At 52.3% G+C, this 22,102-nt stretch overlaps 1 protein-coding gene across 1 annotated transcript in view; it reads left to right on the top strand.

Annotated features, from left to right (window-relative positions):
* Positions 1 to 22,102, top strand: part of PRDM2 (PR domain containing 2, with ZNF domain) — a 56,111-nt gene that overhangs the window by 30,066 nt on the left and 3,943 nt on the right. The window contains exon 4 of the mRNA XM_011939927.1: positions 16,437 to 16,580. Within this exon, the coding sequence (XP_011795317.1) occupies positions 16,437 to 16,557 (121 nt within the window). The 3' untranslated portion in view covers positions 16,558 to 16,580. The remainder of the gene's footprint in view (positions 1 to 16,436; positions 16,581 to 22,102) is intronic.

Genomic DNA, 22,102 nt, shown 5'->3' with positions numbered 1-22,102 from the left:
CCTCCTAAGGCATGGGAATGGGGAGATCCTTCCCTAGTAGAGCCTCCCAAAATACATAGCAATGGATGACTTCCCTTGCACATTTTCTGACTTTTCTTTTGCTCAAAATAATGAATTCTCTTCTTAGGGACACTGACGGGTCGGGTTGTGCCTTATCTTATGCAATGGGCTGTGTTAACAAAGCTGTTCCAAAAACCGGATCTGCAACACGGTATCGCTTGCCTTGGACATTTCTCCTTCACCTGCATGAGTCACAAACACTCCAAGCAAACACAGAGGTCTCCTCCACTTACTTAGTCACTAAGTCCAGCATGTTCACCCTTGCCTAAGGAAGAACAGAGAATTAAGAATTGTGAGGCCGGCGCGGTGGCTCATGCCTGTAATCCTAGCACTTTGGGAGCACAAGGCAGGAGGACGGCTTGAAGCCAGAAGTTCAGGACCAGCCTGGGCAACAAGAGCGAAACTCCATCAAAAAAAAAAAAAAAAAAAACATTTTGCAAAGCACAGGGCCTTGGAGAATGGAACGGGACCAGAAATCCTTCTGAACTTTTGTTGGAACGCCAGCTGTGGATAAAACATACAGTTGGAGCCCAACTGACTTTAGTTTGACCGACCCACCATGTTAATGCATGCTCTTCATTGCCTCTGGAAATCCTGACTACTGCTCATGGAGAGAGGCCATGTGCTTCCATTCCCAGCAGCCAAGTGAAATGCATGCCAAAGGTCAGTTGCATTGGTTCCCAAACCTGTTTATGCCACTTGTATTTATTATCACACTTGCACAATCGAATTAAATATTATACAAGCCGATGAATAGCATAGAGCTCTTTATGAAAAACAAGTTGAATGCTTAGAAAGGCTCATAGTAATTCGCTTAAAAATTGCAGTCCAACTAGGTATGGGTGAGAAAATTAAAAATTTGCAGGGACCAGGGCAGAGATCAGGAAGATTTTGTACTCAGATTCCCTTTATAAGTGTTTTAGGTTCTCTCCTCACTTTTAACAAAAACTGGAAGTTACAGATGACGTAATGTGGGTGTGATTTAGTCCAGAAAGTTAGTGCAGATCTTGGCCATTCATTCATTCATTCATTCATAAATGTAGGGCCTACACCTGCTGTTACATGCCTGGCACTGTTCTAGGTGCCAGGGGATATAGCAGTGAACAAAACTGACACAATATCCTACTCCATGTAATTTATGTTATAGTTGGTAGAGAGAGGAAAGCAAGTAAATAGCATGTCAGATGATAAATGCTAGGGAGAGAAATAAAACATAGATGCGGGAATAGAGACTTCTGGAGTGGAAATGGGGAGTGCCCTGATTGCCTGAAAGAGGATGGGGCCTGGCACCCATGGGAGGAGTGGGGCTCAGGAGAGGGCATCCCACCTTACAAGGAAGAAGGCAGCTGGGAAGGGAGGCAGGGCACAAACTGTGGGAGTCTTGTTCCACCATCAGTGTGTGCCATAGGGAGCGAAATCGTTGGAGGTGAGTAAGGATGGGGAGATGTGGAGGAATAGAGGAGATGGTGAACAGCAGCCATGTGGGTAATCAAGGGAACGGTACCAGGGAACAGACAAGGGCTGCCAGGGGGCCTATGCGCTGGGAGCCCACCGGAGTTTTGGGGTCATGAATTTAAAATGTGGTCAGGCAGCATGTTTGTGTGTTTTTCTCCATCAGAAAGGTTGGTGAACACACACACATCCCTCTATTTCTAATTAAGAAATGCTTGAGGAATGTACTCATGCTGATTTACTGATTCCCTGCTTTGATCTGCTGGGCTGGCTCTCTCTGAGGGAGGGTAGGAGGGGTCTCCTCTTGTAAGAGCCTCTCTGGATTGAGCTCCATTGAGCTCCTGCTCTGTTCCAGGCACCATGCAGGCAGAGTTGGGAATGCTTCCCCAGCCGTACAAAGTTGGCGTTAGGCTCATTTCATAAAGGAAACTGTACTGAGGGGGCAGGTGGCCCGTTCAGGCTGCTGGTTGGCGGAGTTAGAATTGTCACACTTACCCCATGGTCTCTGCCTCTCCAGGAGCACCAAGTCAAACCAGATGGGTCAAAAGGCTCCATGTGCCTAGTGTTCCCGTAGCGCCCCCTGGGGCTGGAGAGGAGGCCATGGTGGAGAGGGCACTGCAGGCACGGGCATCGACGTGAGCGAGGACTGAAGTGACATCCTGTGGAGGGAGCAAGGGGACGGTTCAGGCCAGGGCACTTGTGTGTGGGAAGCTACTCTCCTGGAACTGAGTAGGGATAGGCTTTGACAAAGCCATCCCTTGCAGAATTCCCCTTGTGCGTTCAGAGCGTGTGTTTGCTTGGCTCAGCACTGTAACCCACAGTAACTGGCAGAGTGAGCGATCAGTGGCCATCAGATAACTAAGGGAAATAAGTTTGGGGTAGATGACAACATGTCTCCTCTTCTTAGGAATTTACACTGCCTGTCAGCACATGAAAGGCCCAGAAATTCTGCAGAGACACGCCCGTTTGGTTTCACAAGCCTGTGCTCCAGAGGTAAATGGCTCGGGCTTCCACCCCAGTTCTGCCGCCTGCCAGCTGTGTGTTCTTGGGCAAGTTGCCTAACTTCTCTGTGCCTTAGTTCCTCATCCGTAAAATGCAGTAGTGCCCGTCTCATAAGGTTCTTGGGAAGATTAAATTCATTATTCTGTATCAAACACTTGGCACAGTTCTTGGCACACAGTAAGCAGGAAATGTTAGCTGCAATTATGCAAATGATTATGAGGACACATACAGCGTCTGTGGGAACCAGTTCCACTGAACTTGGTTTTGGGAAATGCTGGTAACGTGTAAGAAACATTGGGAGACTTTTCATTGCACATGCGCCACCTGGCCGTCATTCTGTGGTCTCCCCAAATAGTGCCTGGCTGGGCTGGGTGTCTGTCTGAGCAGTTCTCAACCTGAATGGAGTGCAGGATCCTGGGAAGGTCTGAGCAGTCCAGGGTGGGGCCAGACGGCCGGGATCAGAGTCATCTGACACCTGCAGGCCCCCGTAGGCTCCTCAGGTGTAAGGTAGATTGAGTTGTCCTGTCCTGGCCACCTTACAGCCTGTTTGAGGACTTTGGGGATCGCGAGCAGGAAAGAAGAAGGCAGGAGAGCCGACTTTACTCTTCAACCCTGCACCCTGGGCACGTTCTGAGGATGAGACCTCCAGCCCCACAGCCCACGGCGCCCTTGCCCTTCGGGCAGCGTCATCCCCGTGTTGACCAACACCTGTTCAGGCACCGAGTGAGTGTGGCTTTCCCGTGACAGTGCCAGCCCTGCATCTGGGACGCCCTGCCAGGCAGGCACACCCAGGCCCCCCGAGACAAGTTGGTTCTGACCTCTTGGGTAGCAAAGAACCCCAAGCTCCCACAGGCTTCTTGAGCATCGAGGCAGGAGCAGAGAGCACCGCAGGGAGCAGCTGCCTCTCATGGTTAGCATCCCTGGACCGGCTCCGGGTCCAGTGCAGGCGTCATCATCATGTTCTAGAAATTCTCGGTCCAGGGCAGATGCCACATGAGGCTTCTGAGACTCTCAGCCCCAGCAACTCCACACCACACGCAGCGTGAGCTCTTCTTTTCCTCATCCTTGGGGTTTATGTAATCCTTTTGACTTCTTTGACCTAGATCATCTTTAAAAGACGGAGTGGTGACAGTAACGAAGTCTTAGTGTCCTTACAGAATCTTACCGTCTAAAAAGGGCTCTTCTGCTGGATCTCATAAGGGACCGTCATCTCTTGCTTCCCAAGTTGGGAATCTGCTTTTTCTGCGTTCATCAGTCTTCACACACTTTGTGTTCGTGTTTTCTTTTTCGCTTCCCTCCTACCCTTAGAAACTGCCTTTTGAAGAAAGCAATCTGTTTCAGCTCCACTGGAGAGGAAAGAAGGGACAGGATTTGGGGCAGCCTAGAACCGGGTGTCTGCAGGGGAGCGTGTGATAGCAGGTGTGAAGGCGGAGGAGGGAGGAAGCTGTGAGGCTGGAGGAGCTGCTCCTCCACCCTGCTGGGCTTCTCTCACCCGGGCTGGTCATGTCACGGGCTGTGATGCTGTTTCCAGCTGAGGTGACATTCTCCAGACTCGAACCCCTGCGCTGAATGGAGTGGGGAAGGTGGGCTGGGGAGGCCTGAGGGCTGTAGGGTTAGGTTCACAGAACTGTCATAAAAATGGAGAACTTGTCCTGCCCAGGGTTTGGGCAGGAGCTTGGCAATGAGAGAAACCTTATGGGAAGCCATGCTGGGAGGGTTTGGTTTTTGAGCAGCATGGACGGGCACATTTCAGGGTTGAACCGCACCAGGAGCCTGGCTTTGCCATCCGTTTGCTCAGGAAATGCTATCTGAGCACCTACCTGTACTAGGCCCCGTGGCAGGTTCAATGGGTGAGAAGTGAATAGACTCCAACCATGCTCTCCTGGCGCTCCCAGTCCAGTGGGGGAGCCAGGCAGGTAGAGGCAGTTACAGAGATCTGAGTGCCCTCAGCGAGTCCTCAGGGGCTTCAACTACCCTTCTTCCCATCATCGATGTCCCCAAATAAGCAGTGAGCCTAGTCCTGTCCCCTCACCGCTCCCAAGGAACAACCTGGCGTGTGACTGTGAGCGAGTGCCTGGCTCGCTCTCCTCGGTTTCCTCGTCTGTAAGGGAAGGGCTGCTCCCTGCGGCCTCTGGGGTCCCCTGCACTTCTTGGGTCTTGGCAGCAAAAGAGGCAGCCACAGCCGGGCTTTCCCCGCCGGCAGGTTCCCCGGGCCGAGGTCACCTCAGGCCAGGGCGGGCCAGCCTCCCTGTCAGCTGGGTCAGGTGTTACGAGCTTGTCACATGCTGGATATTTAGAGTTCAACCCAAACAGGTTTGGGGAATTCATGGCCTGTGAAGAAGACCTCAGAACCTGGCTTAGAAGCTCCACAAAGCAGGGGCGTGATTGATCTTTTGGGAGCGTGGAGGCCACTTTGGGGTCTCAGCAGTGGGCTGATGGGAAGGAAGAAAAATGTGTCTGCTGAGGCTGACTTCAGCCCTGGAATCAGATCTGGGTACGAATCTTCCCTCCCTTTGTCCTTCTATTCACACTTCTTAAGTACACGAGTTACTTAACCTCTCTGTGTTGCTGTCCCCTCCGCCCTAAAAAGGGAACAACAGCCCATCTGCTGGGGCTAAAGGGAGGATGACATGAAGACAGCGCATGGACAGGCGTGTACTGATTCCTCACGGTCAGCTCTGGTGTCCCCACCATCCCCACCGGTGGTACTCAAGGGCTCTGTCTCACCTGAAGGCACCCCAGCGACTCCTTGGGCCGGTGGCGTCACACCTTTACCACTGCCTCCCGAGGCCTACTTTCATTCTCTCCCCTTCGGCCCCCTCATTTGGAGACTTTGTCTACAGAACTTCACCAAGCAGCAGCTCCTCACCAGGGTTCAGAACGGGCGCCTGCTGCCCACTGCGGCCTAGCAGGCTGCCCACACTCGAGACTCCCCAGCCCCGTGCTCCTGCGGCGTCCGCATGCAGATGCCTCTCCCAGGGATCTTCTTAAACTGCAGATTCTGACTCGGAGTGGTTGGGAGCTGAGAGTCTGCATGACCAGCAAGCTCCCGAGGGAAAATGATGCCGCTGGTCTGGGGATCACATTTTGAGTACAAGGATCTAGACCAGTGGCCTGCAGAGGCACCTTTTAACATTCCCAATGCCTGGGCTGTACCTGAAACCAGCGAAATCAGAACTTGTTGGGCTGGAAAGCAGGCATCACGATCGGTTTCGTATCCCCGGGGACTGCAGTGAGCACCCGAGGTTGAGGTTCTCCGTTCCGGTGCCCTCTGAGCGAAGGTGGGTCCAGCCGGAAACCGACTGCCAGAGTGGTGGGTGGTCAGTGCAGCTGCTCTGTGGGCAAAGGCTCACCCCCACCCGGCTTTGGATATTGGAAAGAATTCTTCAATCCTCACTACTACGGGGACTGTGTCAGGGAGTGGGGCATGGGCTTCGGTATCAAATGGTCCTGGATTCAAATCTTGGCTGCTTCTCTATTGGCCGAGGGAACTTGAGTGTCCAGCTTCTTTATTTCTCTGAGCCTCAGCACCCTCCTCTGTAAACCGGGACTATCACGGGCCCAGCCTTACAAGAGTGCTGGGAATTTGAGGAGCTCCCAGAAGCTACCCAAAGTAGTTCCTGGTACATAGAAAGTGCTCAGTGGATGATGCGATTAGGTTTTTTTTTTTCCTCTTGCTTGACATCCTCATTTTACAGGCAAGACTCCTACGGCTCAGCGAGGTAGAGGCATTTTCCAGTGGCCACACAGCAAGTCAGTAATGGAGCTAGGATTCCAGCTCTGGGCTCTAGAATCCCCACCCCATCCTCCTTTGGGTTCCTGCCCTGCTTCTTTCTTCTCTGTCTTCTCAGCCCCTCCCCCAGGCTGGGGCTTCATTTGAATGGGCGGGGGCTCCCTGGAGCACGTGGGCCTTCCCACTTGGGGAAGGTAGGTCCTATAGTGGATGTCGACTGTTCCTGGAAGTGGTTGAGGGCCAGTGGCTCCCACAGCTCCCACCTGTGGGCCCTCACCCGGCCTCCAGGGAGAATCAGCATGATCACAGGCTTGGCTTACCTTTGCACCATCTCCCCACCCTCTGCCTCTCCCCTACCTGCAGCAAAAGTGCAGAGAACATCAGACACTGACTTCAAATGAATTGTACTCTGAGAATTTAGAGAGAGTCATGTAAGACTTCTGCAGACAGCGATGTGGCCTAACCAGCTTTCTGTATGGTTGTCCCCGGAGATCCCTCCTGAAGACTGCAAGAAAAAGGTGCAAGGAGGGACCAGGGCAGGCAGGAGTCCCAACCCAGGATGCCCATGGACGGCTGGCAGGGAGCTTGGAGGAGCACCGTGGCCAGGTGGGGACCCTGGAGCCCTGGAGCACCCATGTCCTCCGAAAGCCGGCAGCTCCTTCCTTCCCAAATTCCTTTCCCTCCATCCTTCTTGAAGCATCCTCTGGGTTTCTGCCTCCAGTGTCTCTCCTCGCCCCCTCTCTCGAACGCACTTTCAGGGATTTGGCTCTTCTTCAGGAGCCATCAAACCAAGGTTACCAGCAGCCCCCGGGATGCTCAATGCCGTGGTTGGTTTCCAGCCCCATCTCGCTTGGCCCATCTGCGGCGGTGGACGCTGTTAATCCTCCTCTTCCTTGAAATACCCTCCACCTGGACACCACCCATTCCTGGTCTCCGCACATTACTGGCTGCTCCCCTTCATCCTGCCTCTGTCCCTAGGCCCCGTCCCCTCGCTCCGTCTCTGCTCTCCCTTGGTGATCTCATCCAGCAACACGTGTTAAATACCACCGGGACGCTGACCAACCCAGGTTTCCACTCTCATTAGAGTCTCCAATCAGCCGCCCACCTGACATCTCCCTTGAGTGTCTAGATTTAAATTTAATCTTTCCAAAATGAAACTCTCTCCATGAAGCCTCCCTCCCCTGCTGTCCTCCCTATGTGGGCTGAATGGAAACGGTCCTGCTTCGAGTCCTGCTAGACTCGAACCTCTTCCTCCATCCCCACATCCCCAAATGCACCCGGAATCCACAGCTTCTCCCAGCTCGGCCTTCTCAGCTGCCCGGAGGTCCAGGCCAGCATCATCTCCCTGGGTGGTGGCAGCCACCTCCTTGCTGGTGTCCCCCGTTCCTTCCCTGTCAACCACGGTCTGCGCCCAGCACAGCAGCCACTTTGGGTCCTGACATTCCTCTGCCCAGAAGGATAGCCTGGCTGCCACCTCACTTGAAGGCCTATGAGACCCTCCCCTCTGCCCACATCACCTCTGGCATTCCTGGTGGGTCTCACCTCAGGGCCTTTGCACTTCCTGTCCCCACTTCCTGGAACGCACAAGGCCCAGCTGTCCGGACGGATTGATCCCCCCCACCCCAGGTCGTAGCCCACACGCTACCATTTTCCATGTCACCTTTCCCTGTCTTCTCCTCCACTCTCACCTTCACCTCTGTTTCTTCAGTTTCTCTTGTATACTTCAGTGTGTCTGGATTTCTCCCTTATCCAAAACCACTGGAGGCTGAATAAAAACGTGCTCATTTGGGAGCCAGGAGGCCTGAGTCTTGGCCTCGCACGGGGATCAAACTCCTTCTGAAATGAGTATGTTTCGTCTCTAGGCTACGCTAAGTGACACGTAAAACTACGCTATATGTAGAGAACTTGACTTGTTTTATTCACCAAAACTCGCACTGGCAAAGCACCTGGCACAGAATAGACACATCGCTCACCTGACAAATAGTGGATGAACGCCTACTGTGTGCCAGCCAGCGGCCGGGGTACTCGGGGTGCCTCTGTGACAAACCAGCCTCCATTGCACCCCCTCGTGGAGCCTACTAGACAGACAGTGAACAATAACCAATAAACGCGGGTCTGTTGACGGGGATAAGCACAACTGAGAAAGTAAAAGGGAGTTGAGATGGGGAGTGTCAGGGGGATTTGCGATTTCAGAGTGGTTAAGTGAGGCTCACTGGGAAGGAGACATTTGAACAGAAACTTGAAAGGGGGCCCGGGGGTGAGCCACAAGACCACCTGGGGGAAGAGCGTTCCAGGAACAGCCTGTGCCGAGTCCCTGATGCAAGAATGGGCCACCGGAAATCTGAATGATTGAAAGAAGGAATGTGTCCTTGAGGCCAGGAATAGAACAGATGTTCTATTTCTAGACATGTTCTAGTATACGTTCTATTGTATAGACAATGGCCTTGCTTTGTCTTCAGACTAGCATGGGATTCTGACAAGCAAGAAATTAGGATCCACAGGAGACGATGCTCTGAAACACCATTTCTGAGCCTTTCTATGAGTCGGGAGCGGCCCAGGTGTTTGAGATCTGTCCTCTGCCCAATCCTTCCCCAACTGTACGGATTGGATGGTGTACGACATCCCCTTGTGCTGTCAAAGTCCATTAGTTTTTGTTCTAAGTAAAATGTCTAGAAATTTCCCTCCTAGGGTAGGCAGTGGAGAACTTTGCCAGGGGCCAGACACTTCTGGGCAAAGTCTGTGTGGGGCACACAGCAGGTTCCTCCCAACCCTGCCACTATGTTTAACACGTTCAACCACTGTGTTTGAAAATCTTGCCAAGGTAATGCTACACCGCCCTGCTTTCTAAAAACAGCTGATGCCGGGCCGGACGTGGTAGCTCGTGCCTGTAATCCCAACACTTTGGGAGGCTGAGGCAGGCGGATCACAAGGTCAGGAGATCGAGACCATCCTGGCCAACATGGTGAAACCCCCGTCTCTACTAAAAATACAAAAAATTAGCCGGGCGTGGTGGCAGGTACCTGTAGTCCCAGCTACTCAGGAGGCTGAGGCAAGAGAATGGCGTGAACCCGGGAGGCAGAGCTTGCAGTGAGCGGAGATCGTGCCACTGCACTCCAGCCTGGCAACAGAGCAAGACTCCTTCTCCAAAAAAAAAAAAAAATTTGATGCTGAACTTCTTCAACCCTTTCTTGATGTCTGGGATTTAGGACTACGTATCTCATTCATTTTGCCAGGATTTTATGGAGGAACATCTTTGGGAGCATAGTAAGTCCATTTTCCCTCCCCTGCACTGAATGGGTGCAGATTTCTTGGTGTCTGAGAACAGCTGTGCAGTGGGAAGTTCACGGAGTCTTGAGTCGCTCATTTCTTTCTTCCTTACATGTTGAGGGTCGATTATTCACTCACTCACAATTAGGTACTAGGAATACAATGATGAGCAAAACTCAGCCAAGCTCTGCCATCAGAGACCTTACGGTCCCCTGGGGATACCTGTATTTATCAGACAGTCACAGATGCCTGAGAAACTGCCCGTGAGGGGGCAGGTGCATGGGAACCTGACCAGGGCCATGTTGCCTCAAGAGGGCGGCCCAGAAGCATCTCCAGAGCAGTGGTTCTCAACCCAGCTGCATGTTGGAATCACTAAAGAGCTTAAAAATACCATAGTCCAATCCTGCCCCAGAGATCCTGATGTCATGGCCTGGCGTGCAGCCCAGGCCTCTCTGGGTGAATCTTGTGAGGAGCCGGGGCTAGAAGTTCAAGATCAGGGTGCCGCATGCTTTGGTTCTGGTCGGGGCTCTCTTCCTCGTTCACAGACTGCCACCTTCTGTCTGTGTCCTCACATGACCTTTCTCGGGCACACGCATCTTCTTACAAGGCACATGCACTAATCGTTAGGGCTTCAGCACATGAGTGGGGTGCAGGGGGCACAAATGTTCCATCTGTAACATTAGTTAACCTCTCTCAAAGACTTGACCTCTCAGGTTCCCCAAGGACAAAATTAAGCGTGCATGGACCCAGAACATCATGGCACATACATGGCCTGGCACATCGTTTTTCTCTGCCCTTGAACTTGCCCTCCTTTCCCACTTCCAGGGAAGTGACTGCTGTCTGCTACAGACTCTGTATTTGCTTCAATCTAACAGCTCTTTTCTTCCTCTTCTATTCATTTTGCTGCTTCTGTTTGGCCATGGACTTGGAAGCCATCGGCCATATTCGTTTGGATTGTGTGTACAGTAAGAGCAGCATGCACTGAACGTGAAAGCTTGCATTCTTCTTCTTTTTTTTTTTTTTTTTTAAAAAAATAAGTTTTCTGTTTTTGAGACGGAGTCTCCCTCTGTCGCCCGGGTTGGAGTGCAGTGGTGCTTTCTTGGCTCACTGCAAGCTCCGCCTCCTGGGTTCACGCCATTCTCCTTCCTCAGCCTCCGGAGTAGCTGGGACTACAGGCGCCCACCACCATGCTTGGCTAATTTTTTTGCGTCTAATTTTTTGTATTTTTAGTAGAGACGGGGTTTCACCATGTTAGCCAGGATGGTCTCAATCTCCTGACCTCATGATCCGCCTGCCTCGGCCTCCCAAAGTGCTGGGATTATAGGCGTGAACCACTGTGCCCGGCCGAAAGCTTGAGTTCTGTGTGACTCTTTGCTCCTTAGGGACAGGCTGCAGGCCCAGGCATGAATCTTAGTGCCTGCATGCAGTGAGCTTCTGTCAGAGTTTACAGATCAGGGGCCGGGCATGGTAGCTCACGCTTATAATCCCAGCACTTTGGGAGGCTGAGGTGGGTGGATCACCTGCGGTCAGGAGTTGAGACCAACCTGGCCAACATGGTGAAACCTTGTCTCTACTAAAAATACAAAAATTATCCGGGCGTGGTGGCGGGCGCCTGTAGTCCCAGGTACTCAGGAGGCTGAGGCGGGAGAATAGCTTGAATCTGGGAGGCGGAGATTGCAGTGAACCAAGAAAGCGCCACTGCATTCTAGCCTGAGTGACAGAGTGAGACTCCATCTCAAAAGAAAAAAAAAAGAGTTTGCAGATCAGTGGGCACTGGTTGTGGATGACGCAGACTTTGCACAACATTCTAGGCTGTTCTCGGGATTGTGAAGGTTAACAATAAGTGCCTGGATAAGCCAGGCACTGACTCGTGAACACTTACTTGCACAGCGTCGATGCCGTCACCATAACCTACAGGAAGCATCCTGTGACACTGTGCTCACCCCCTGCTGGCTGACGGGGCATCCCCTTGTAACTGGAGGCAGTGCTGGGAGCACACGGGCTGTCCTTGCGCAGGAGACTCTGGGCTCTGCTGTCCCTGGGCAGGGGCCGGGCCAGGGGGAGGGTGTGTGGTCCTGAGACCATGTTTCCTCCACCTGCAAACCAGGGGCATCCCTCATGGCTGCCTCTACCCACCCACCCAACATTTCCTGTGCCAGGTCCTGTGCCTGGCGACACAGGGGATTCCACTGTCAGCAAGACTCAGTCCCTGCCCTCAAAGATATCCTCTTTTAGTGGTGAAGGAGTCAGCAACTCGACAGGCAAGGTGATTGCTGTGGGAAGAGCTGTGAGCGAAAGGCCCAGACAGTCACAGAAGGACAGAAGGAAGACAGAAAGGAAACTCCAGAGGCGATGAGAACAGGGCTGGGGTGGCTGCTAACACGGGGAGGTCAAAGAAGGCCTCTTCCAGAAGACACTTAAGCGGAGACCCAAAAGGTGGGAGGGAGGGAGCTGCGGGCAGAGGAGGGCAGGGCAGGGCAAAGTCAAGCGGGGAGCAACCAGGTAAGAAGAGCTTGCCTGGCTGAGAGACAAGTGCACAGGGCAAATGCAGAGTGCATGAGGGGACCGGGAGGGTGGCAGGCGGGTGCTCTAATAGTGTGGGAAGGCTTGGGCCACTTTTGCACTGGGCAGTGACATGGTCCAGTGTCGTGGTCACATCCAGTGGTCCTTATAAAGGCTTCTCTTGTTGCTTAGTGGTGAATGGATTGGGGGGGCAGGCAGCATCAAAGCGGGGACAGTGCAGTGGCAATTGCCGCAGTCCTCATGGAAGGTGTTGATGCCACAGGCTGAGCTGGGTGGTGGCAGTGGGAGTGGAGAGAGGTGTGTGGACTTGGAGGCAGAGTTAAGGAACCCGGAGATGGATCAGCTTGGGGGTGGGCACAGCGGGGGTCTCACAGGCCCCATGATCACAGCACACTGCCCTGACAGTGCACCTGCTTCAAATGAGTGTGGTTTCTAGGTCTATAGCCAATCCGAAGCAGCAAAATGAATGGAAGAGGAAGAAAAGGGCTACCGGGCTTTAGTTGTAACAACAACACGTTTGGCATTGCCATTTCCTGAGAAGAGTGACAAGCGTCCGGTGTGGCTGGAGCCTAGTAGGGGTGGGAGCAAGGTGGGACCCTAGGATGTGCCACTTTGCCGTGTTAAAGTGGAGGGGCCGGGTAGGCAGTGGATGTGCAGGTGTGGAGCTCTGCACAGGAGTTTGAGCCAAAAGTCTGACTAAAGCGTTGACACAGAGGTCTTACTTGACATTCAGTCTTTAAGGACCGGTCAGGACCTTGGCTCACCTCCTGCTCCAATGCTTCCTGGGATCATACCCAGTAGGCGCATCTCACATGTGCCGGATTCTTCCCAGAAAGCAAAATGCTCCCAATCCTGGTCACCAAAATGCTTCCAGCCCTGCTCTCTGTTGGCAGGCTGGCAGGGACTGTCTCCATTTTACAGAGGGGGAAGCTGAGGCTCCGAGGCTGAGAGACAGGGAGTGGCTTACCCTGAGCCATACAGTCAGTGAGAATGAGGATCGGAGGCCACCCCCAGGCGGCCATACTGCATCCTCCTGGGATGGTGACTTCTCCATATGTGTCCACCACCCGCAACTGCCACAGTCATGACACTGTGCTGGTACCCACTGGAGGGCCAGGATGCCCTTCACGGAGACCTTTCTCCAAAGTTAATCATTACTGTAACCCCAAATTGGTCTTCCTGCTTTGCAGAAGATCAACCTGGAGCTCAGACAGGTCCACGACTCGCTGAGGTCACACAGCTAGTGGGTGGGAACCAAGAATCATGAGGCTCTGCGCTAACTGCTACTGTGCCCTGGAGAAGCACCTAACTCCGGAGCTTTGGTCCTCTGTATTTAACATCTCGGGGCTTGGGGCGCTGTGCTCTCATGAGTTCTTTGACAGTGAAGCGCTTCTTGATCAGGAAGGACAATCCCCCAGGACATCCTGTCCCCGTCCTAACAGGAAACACCCAATTGGTGACCTGGTGTTTCTTCAAAATTGTGGCCCAAGGAGCTGAAAGGCCTGCGCTCTGCTCCCCTGGGAAACTCTTCTTATCCGTCTGAGCCTCAGTTTTCTCATCCATGAAAGGGGTATAAAAGCACTTGTTCTTCCTATTTCCTGGGCTGCTGGGAGGGTTCAGAGAGAAAGCTGAGAAAGTCCTTAGGAGTCATGGAGGCCATGTTCATGTTGGCTGGCGTGGTCCTCCATTAGGCCAGGCAGTGGATGAGGGGTGGCAGAGGGGCCTCTGCCTTCAGGGGTTTTGCCTCGACCCGCTCCCTCCACCCAGGTGGACGCCCTGAGCCGGGGAGGAGGCGCGCCCCCTGGTGGAGACGCTGTGGTTGCTGCATCCCCAGGAGCCGAAGGGAGCGGAGACACACTGGCTGGCTAGAGAGGCCTGGGAGGCCGAGGTGTTATTTTTGTGTGATTGACCTGGCTTTTGGATATTTAATAACAGAGAGAGGCTCCAAAGCTTCTGCTGGTCTTGCTACAACACTGGACATTTCCCTAGGAAGCGGGATGTCGTAGGGAGGGGACCTGCTCTTTGCCAGCTCTGTTTTCTTATTTCCCAACAGGACATAGGAGTCTATGTCTCCAGCAGCCTCCCAGCTGGCTGTCTCCTCCCAGGTTGGGTCTCCTGGGGCACCAGCCAGCTAGAATGGGGTTGGGGGGTGGCCACTAGCTACAGAGACAGCGCCCCACCTCAGGCCCCTCATGGGCCTTGGTGGCCCGTCAGGAGCACAGTTGCATGAAGCATGGGTCCTCCGTTTCTTCCTTAACTCTTGCACAGGCGAGTAGACTGAGCTGACCGTGGGCCTTGGCTGCACAGCACGGGGGAGGAATTCAAACAGGGGCAGCCCTGACCTTGGCGGAGAGCCAGGCCCTCGGGGGAGGCTCACTCGTGACAACAGCAGGTCTCTTCGTCTTGTCTAAGGCTTTTCTCCGGCACCTTCTACATTTGCTCGTCTGTTGATACATTTGCGTGTTTTAACATTGATTGAGGGCTCCCTTGCCAACGTTGGCGCTATCAGCATCTGGGGCCGGTTAAATCTTTGTTGCGGGGGCCTGTCCTGGTCACTGTGGGAGGTTTAGCGGTACCCCTGGCCTTACGCTCCAGATGCCAGGAGCAGCACCCTTCTCTCAGGTGTGAAAGTCAACAGTGTCTCCAGACATTACCAAGTGTGTGCCCTGATTGAGAGCCACTGATGTGAGCTCTGCCATGTGCCAGCTTTGAGCTGGACTCCATTCCCATCTCCTGTTCCCTCAGGCAGAGCTGGCTCTGCAAACGACCAGAGCAGGTGGCGTTCCGGGCGTATTTGTCTCTCCTGCTTTCCTACCTGCCTGGCCTCCCACCTCCTCTGACCTGGGCCACCTTGTCTGGAGGCCCCCCTCACTTTCCATTCTTCCATCTAGAGAGGCAGACAGGTGACAGGCTCTCTGTGCCTCAGTTTCCTCATCTGTAAATGAAGGATAATAACAGTATCCACCTGGGTAGGTTGTGTGAAGAGTTAGATTGTTTGTCTGTGTGAAATACCTAGCACAGTTCTGGACACGCAGTGAGCCTGTATCTATCACTCTTACTCAATGGATGTTTGTTTATTTATTTATTTGAGATGGAGTCTTGCTCTGTCGCCCAGGCTGGAGTACAATGGAACAATTTTGGCTCACTGCAGCCTCTGCCTCCTGGGTTCAAGCGATTCTCCTGTCTCCGCTTCCCAAGTAGCTGTGATTACAGGCATCCACCACCACGCCTGGCTAATTTTTTGTTTTTTTAGTAGAGACAGGGTTTCACCATGTTGGCCAGGCTGGTCTTGAACCCCTGACCTCAGGTGATCCACCCACCTCAGCCTCCCAAAGTGCTGGGATTACAGGCATGAGCCACTGCACCTGGCCGGATGTTTATTTTTATTGTGCCAAGCTGGGGATGCAACAATGAACGAGACAAAGATCCTGACCTTGGGATCTCAGAGCTCATGAGAAAAGCAGACACCTTATTCTGGGCTTTTAATTCAGTGTAGCAAGTGCTGGGATGGGGACACGTAAGGGGCCTGTTGGAGGAACAGCCCACCCAGGAGTTAAAGAAGGAAAGCTTCCTGGGGGAGGTAACATCCCAGCTGGGATATGGAAGAGAAGGACGAGTTAGCTGAGTGAGGAAAGGCGAGGAATAATGGTGTGAATCATCTATCTTTTAAATAAATTTTTTAAAGGCCCTTCTGAAAAAATCCAATCTCATTTACTGGGGTGGGGTGGGGGAGCTTTTTTGTACAAATAGGGCAAAACCATGCCCCCCCAAAATCCTAGATTCACCTCTTTGGGAAGCCACGTCACCCCTGTGAAATACTCAGCATGGAAGTGCTCGGCACAGGATAGATGCGGAGTGTGGGGTTAAGGGCGGGGAGGGGACCTGCCTCCATCCCCCACAACCCAGCCCATGTGCAGGTGTGTTTGTACTTTGGTAACAGTAACCTCCCCAGATGCTTTCTGCCTTATGGGTGTTGGGGCCTGGCAGGAGGGAAGGACAGGGAGGCACCTGGGGAAATAGAATCAGAGAAGGGCAAAGCCGTTATTTTGATGCAATCGGAATCATTCTGGCTCACCTGCATATCCACTGGGGGTCACCAGACGGCGCTGCCCATCATGGTGTCTCAGAACCAGCCCAATGGACAGTCCTCTTGCCCGTGCTTCTGCAGTTGCCTCCGAGGGGAGAGAATTGGTGGATCAGACATGGAGAAATACACATTGGTGGTTTAAGCTCATGTCCTGTTAGCTGACACCAGGCACCTGGCTTCAAGGCGTCCAGGAAGTGCAGTCCTGCCCAGGCCTGGGAAGTGGTGACCAGCACTAAGGAAGCCCCCCAGCAATGTCTAGGGCACTGGGCTGGGCTCCTGGTGACAACGTGTGTTGTTCCTCTTCCTACACAGCTACAGCCTCCGCTTGGCATCCCGATGCTCTCCACCAGCGGCCCCGTACATCACCAGGCAGTGTAGGAAGGCCAAAGCCCCGGCTGCAGCCCAGTTCCAGGGACCATTCTTCAAAGAGTAGACACTCTGCCTGCTCCCTGACAGGTACGAGGCAGGACGGAACAGCTTCTGGCACTGTGTGGGTGGGTCTGGGGGTCGAGGGGATGTGGGCTTGGGTCTTGGGTGGGGAGGGAAGGAGAGAAAGGGGTGGGCGTGATTGCTTGTGTGTATCAGGCATGGCGCGGGGTCTCCCTCCAGGAGGGCACGTGGCTGAGTGCAGACTCTGGACCACCTGTTTCACATCCCAGCTCTGCCACTTCCTGGCTGCGAACTTCAAGCAAATTACTTAGTCTTTCTGAGCCTCAGTTTCCACATTTGTACAGTGGGCACTACAATAGTACCTACTTTATAGGGTGGTTGTGAGAATTACAAGTGTCAAATGTGCAAAGCACCTAGAAGAGTGTCAGCCACATAGTAAGCACTAGGTAAGTCATTATTGGAGTAATAATGATAAAAATACTAATTATACTCAGTTCTCAATTGCCTCAGAGGCCGTAAGCCCAGAAAAGATGGCAGAGTTCCTATTCTCACAATGTATTTGAAAGTAAAAATAATACGGGCTGAGTGACCCTAATCCAAAAATCCAAAATCTGGAATGCCCCAAAATCTGAAACTGGAGTAAGGACATGACACTCGAAGGAAATGCTCATTGGAGCATTTCAGATTTCAGATTTTTGGATTAGGGATGCTGAACCAGTAAGTGTGTATGCAAATATTCCAGAATCCAAAAAAAATCCAAAATCCAAGACATTTTGGGTCTCAAGCATTTCAGATAAGGAATATGTAATCTATAGAAAACTCAGATTTATTTTGGACCAAAACAGTCTCTTCCTAGGTTTTCTGATAGTAAAAGCGTGGAATCACTCTAAGATTTCTGTTGGATAAAAACGTGGAAACCAGACTTTTCATTTGTGGAGTACCTGGTTTCTGCTGGTGACCAATGAGCAGGCTTGGCCCTCCCTGTTGGTAACACCACACAACTGCATTCATTGTGTCCCCAAGGCCAGCATCTCAAAGTGTGATCAGAAGACCTCACACATCAGAAGATCTAAGATGCTGTTATAAATACAGATCTCAGAGTCCAGTTCCAAATATACAAAATGGCCAAAAAGGCTCAAATCCCATTTACTGGACTATAGTATGAATAGGGCCAAACGCCGTTAAAAAATCCCGCATTCGGCCAGGCGCGGTGGCTCACGCCTGTAATCTCGGCACTTTGGGAGGCCGAGGAGGGTGGATCACGAGGTCAGGAGATTGAGACCATCCTGGCTAACACAGTGAAACCCCCGTCTCTACTAAAAATACAAAAAAATTAGCTGGGCGTGGTGGCGGGTGCCTGTAGTCCCAGCTACGTGGGAGGCTGAGGCAGGAGAATGGCTTGAACCCGGGAGGTGGAGCTTGCAGTGAGCCGAGATTACACCACTGCACTCCAGCCTGGGTGACAGAGTGAGACTTCATCTCAAAAAAAAAAAAAAAAAAAAAAAATCCCGAGTTCACATCTCTGTGGGAAGTCACATGAGCCCGGTGAGATACCCAGCATGGAAGTGGTTGGCACAGGACAGACGCTGAATACAGAGTGAATGGGAGAGGGGACTGGCCACCACCCCTCACAGCCCTGCTTGTATTTGTGGGTGGGTATTGTTGGCACGGGCCCATCCTGGTGGGTGTGACCAGGGAACCTGCACTAGCAGATGACCCCCTGGGTTCTGGGACACACTTAGGTTTGGGGATGCCTGCTTAACACAAGGCAGGGGTTAAAACAAGCCAGGGTCGTTTGGAATGTGCGTAGTTCAAGGCAAGAATGGGCTGAATTCTGAAACTCTGAGGTCTTTTGTGTTATGCCAGGAAGAGAAGACCCTTTCTTCCTTCTGCCTGCCCTCCCTCCCCAAGACCTCACTTCTCTCTTTCCCTTTTTTTTTTTTTTTTTTTGAGACGGAGTCTCGCTCTGTTGCCAGGCTGGAGCGCAGTGGCGCGATCTTGGCTCACTGCAACCTCTACCTCTCAGGTTCAAGAGATTCCATTGCCTCAGCATCCTGAGTAGCTGGAACTACAAGCACCCGCAACTATGCCCAGCTCATTTTTTTTTTTTTTTTTTTGTATTTTAGTAGAGACGGGGTTTCACCATGTTGGCCAGGATGGTCTTAATCTCACTTTGTGATCTGCCCGCCTCTCCCTCCCAAAGTGCTGGGATTACAGGCATGAGCCACCGCGCCTGGCTGTTTACTTCTCTCTTTCTTAAGCAGTTGGAGTTTCCGGCTTGGCTTTATTCCCCGGGGTTTGGGGAGGGGAGCAAAAATAAAATCCACTGTTCCCCAGAGAGTCTGTTGTCTGCCGCTGGAACTGAACCTGTCTCTCTGGGGCCAGCTGCTCCCTGACAGGGGAACCTGGAGACTAGACCCTGAGCTGGAGTCTCATAGAACAATGTTGAAATGGACTCTAAGATACTACAGAACTCGGAGGCCCTGGGAGATGAACCTCCCATTTTATAGATGGAAAAATTGAGGCCCCAAGAGAAGAGACACAGGACATGGCTAGAGTCTTCTGGAAAATGAGAGGCCATGCCAGGATGAGCAATTCCACCTCTGGGAACCATCTGTGTCCAGCATCCTCCTTGTGGCCAAGGCTGCTGCATGAACCTTCTGGGTTGATGGGCACCGGGGAATTGCGTCCACCCCAGAGCAGGTGTTCTCTGCAGCCAGAGGAGAGCCAGGTGCAACTGCGCTGGCTTCCTTCCGAAACAGACCGGGCCGTTTCTGTCTGCCACTGCAGGCTTGGCCATGACGAAGATGAAATGTATGTAGCATTTGCCAAGCCTTATGAATTTAGGCTCTGCCCCAGGGCCAGGCACTGTCCTAGGTGGCGGCCTTCTTTTTCCTTCTTTAAAAACGCATACAGTTTCCCAAGCTAAGCGATCAAATGAAGAGAGACCTAACATCATTTGCCTCTGCATCTTACAGTCTCTGTTTGCTTACCAACAACGAAGGCTCCAAACTGAGTAGTTTCATGTCTAAGTGACTAAAACTTGCTCCTTAAAATCTTAGGTAGCTTTTTTTCCATTTTATAAATTGGTACTTACACCAAGCATGTGCTACTTTTATTTTTTTTATTTTTTGAGACGGAGTCTTGCTCTGTCGCCCAGGCTGGAGTGCAGTGGCTGGATCTCAGATCACTGCAAGCTCCGCCTCCCGGGTTCACGCCATTCTCCTGCCTCAGCCTCCCGAGTAGCTGGGACTACAGGCGCCCGCTACCTCGCCTGGCTAGTTTTTTGTATTTTTAGTAGAGACGGGGTTTCACCATGTTAGCCAGGATGGTCTCGATTTCCTGACCTTGTGATCTGCCCGTCTCGGCCTCCCAAAGTGCTGGGATTACAGGCTTGAGCCACCGTGCCTGGCCTACTTTTATTATTTTTAAAATAATTTTTAAAAAAATCTTCTTTATACTGTTTGCCTTAGTTAGCTCAGGCTGCCATCACAAAATACCACTGACTGCGTGGCTTAAATATCGAACAGAAATTTATTTCCTCATGGTTCTTGAGGCTGGAAGTACCAGATCGGGGTGCCACTATAGCCAGGTTCTGGTGAGGGCCTGCTGCCTGGCTTGCAGACGGCCACCTTACTGCGGTGTCCTCATGTGGCGGGATCCTGGGGGAGAGCAAGCTCTCTCGTGTCTCTTCTTAGAAGTCCACGCATCTCATCATGAGCCATGTTTCATGATCTCATCTAACCCTAATCACTTCCCAAAGGCCCCACCTCCAAATACCATCACATGGCGGGGTTAGGGCTTCAGCATAAGGGTTTTAGGGGGACACAGTTCAGTCCATAGCACTGTTTAACATAGTTCCAGATTTATCAAAATGCCACAACCAAGTATTTTAGTTCAGGAAGGTGTGCAGGTCAAAGCCCTCATTTTACAGAGATGGAAACCGACATGAAGGGGCATGTGGCAGAACCGGCATCAACACTCTGGTCTCCTGATTCCCGGGACGGATCCTGGACTTTTAAGTGGACCGTGCCTTCTTCATGCAAAACTGTGTGTGCGTGTGGGTTTTGTTCAGAGAAAAGGATGACCTTCTTGAAGGACCCACGGGCTTGGCTGCTTTGCCTGCTCTTGCCCATTCCGATTTCAAGGCTTCGTCACCCGTCTCCCGGACAGTCTGAATGCAGGAAGAATGAACAGGGAGAAGCATGATTTCTGGCAAGCACTGCCTTTCACCAGTCTCTGCGGCACCCGCTTTACTGTGGCTCACACAAAGCCCAGAGGTTTCTGTTCACTTTTAAGTGCAGAAAAGTGCCGCACTGCCTAGTCTATAGGGAGGCTTCCTTTGCACATCCTGTGTTCACCCCGTGTCTTTCCCACCCCAGGGGTTCAGCGAGAGGCCCAGGGAAGGGACAGCCTCTCACCTGTCTGGCCACCATTGTGATCCTTCTCTCGGCTGTTGCTGCTCCTTTGGCTAAGACCGGCAGCCTCAGGGCCCTCTGTGGGCAGGATTTCTGACGTGGGCTCTCTCCCGGGGTCCTGGGAATGGGGTGTGTAGAGGTTGCCCATCCTGGCCCAACTCCCTTGTATGAGAGCTGCCCTTCACCTCAGGTCCAGCCCCCAGCTCCTGCTGCTGTGACCTCCTCAGAGGACTGTACTCTCGGTGGAGGACTGGCAAGATGGCTTCTTTAATGGATCCCACGTGACCCAGGGAAGACCCACACTTGCTGGCTACGCCAGGCCAAGGGAATGCAGCCACTCCATAGCTGGCCCCACCTCTGCTTCCTTTTTTCCCCTGCCCTGGCTCATGGGCACAGGCAGACAGGCCAGTCTGCTGCATAAGCGGGCGTCCTCTGGGAAGGGACTCGACTTCTCTTGAAGACATCCCACTCCCCACAAACAACCCTTTCCAGTCCTATGGAGACATTTCAAGGAATTGAAATGAACATAGCATAGTGGTTAGGTGCACAGTGTCCCACTCCCTGCAAACAGCCCTTTCCAGCCCCATCGAGACATTTCAGGGAATTGAAATGAACATAGCATAGTAGTTAGGTGCACAGTGTCCCACTCCCTGCAAACAGCCCTTTCCAGCCCCATCGAGACATTTCAGGGAATTGAAATGAACATAGCATAGTGGTTAGGTGCACAGTGCTGGAGCTATGCCTTCCGTGGCTACTTCGCTCCTGTATGTTTCAATTCATGCATCTGTGAAATGGGTTAATAATAATAATACCTCTGTCATGGGTTTGTTGAGAGGATTGCATAGCTTAGTGAATGAAAAGCCCTTAGCAAAGTGCCTGGTATGCAGTAAGCCTTCCATAAACAACTGGTTTTATTATTATTGAAATGTTACATTATTAGTGGTAGTAATAATAATAGCAGTAGTTATTTTTAGCAGTAGTGACCAGGTCCACTGGGCAAGAGAACTGTATCCCTGAACTTGGCCCAGCCAATTCAACCCAATGCAGTGAACATTATTTATTTATTTATTTAGAGACAGGGTCTCACTCTGTCGCCCAGGCTGGAGTGCAGTGATGCAGTCTTGGCTCACTGTAACCTCTGCCTCCCGGGTTCAAGGGGTTCTCCTGCCT

The sequence above is a fragment of the Colobus angolensis genome, unplaced genomic scaffold (genome assembly GCF_000951035.1).
Source record: "Colobus angolensis palliatus isolate OR3802 unplaced genomic scaffold, Cang.pa_1.0 Scaffold185, whole genome shotgun sequence".
In the NCBI taxonomy this organism is placed as follows: domain Eukaryota; kingdom Metazoa; phylum Chordata; class Mammalia; order Primates; family Cercopithecidae; genus Colobus; species Colobus angolensis.
Note: the sequence above shows the minus strand (reverse complement) of the source record. Positions and strands in the feature narration are given on the sequence as shown.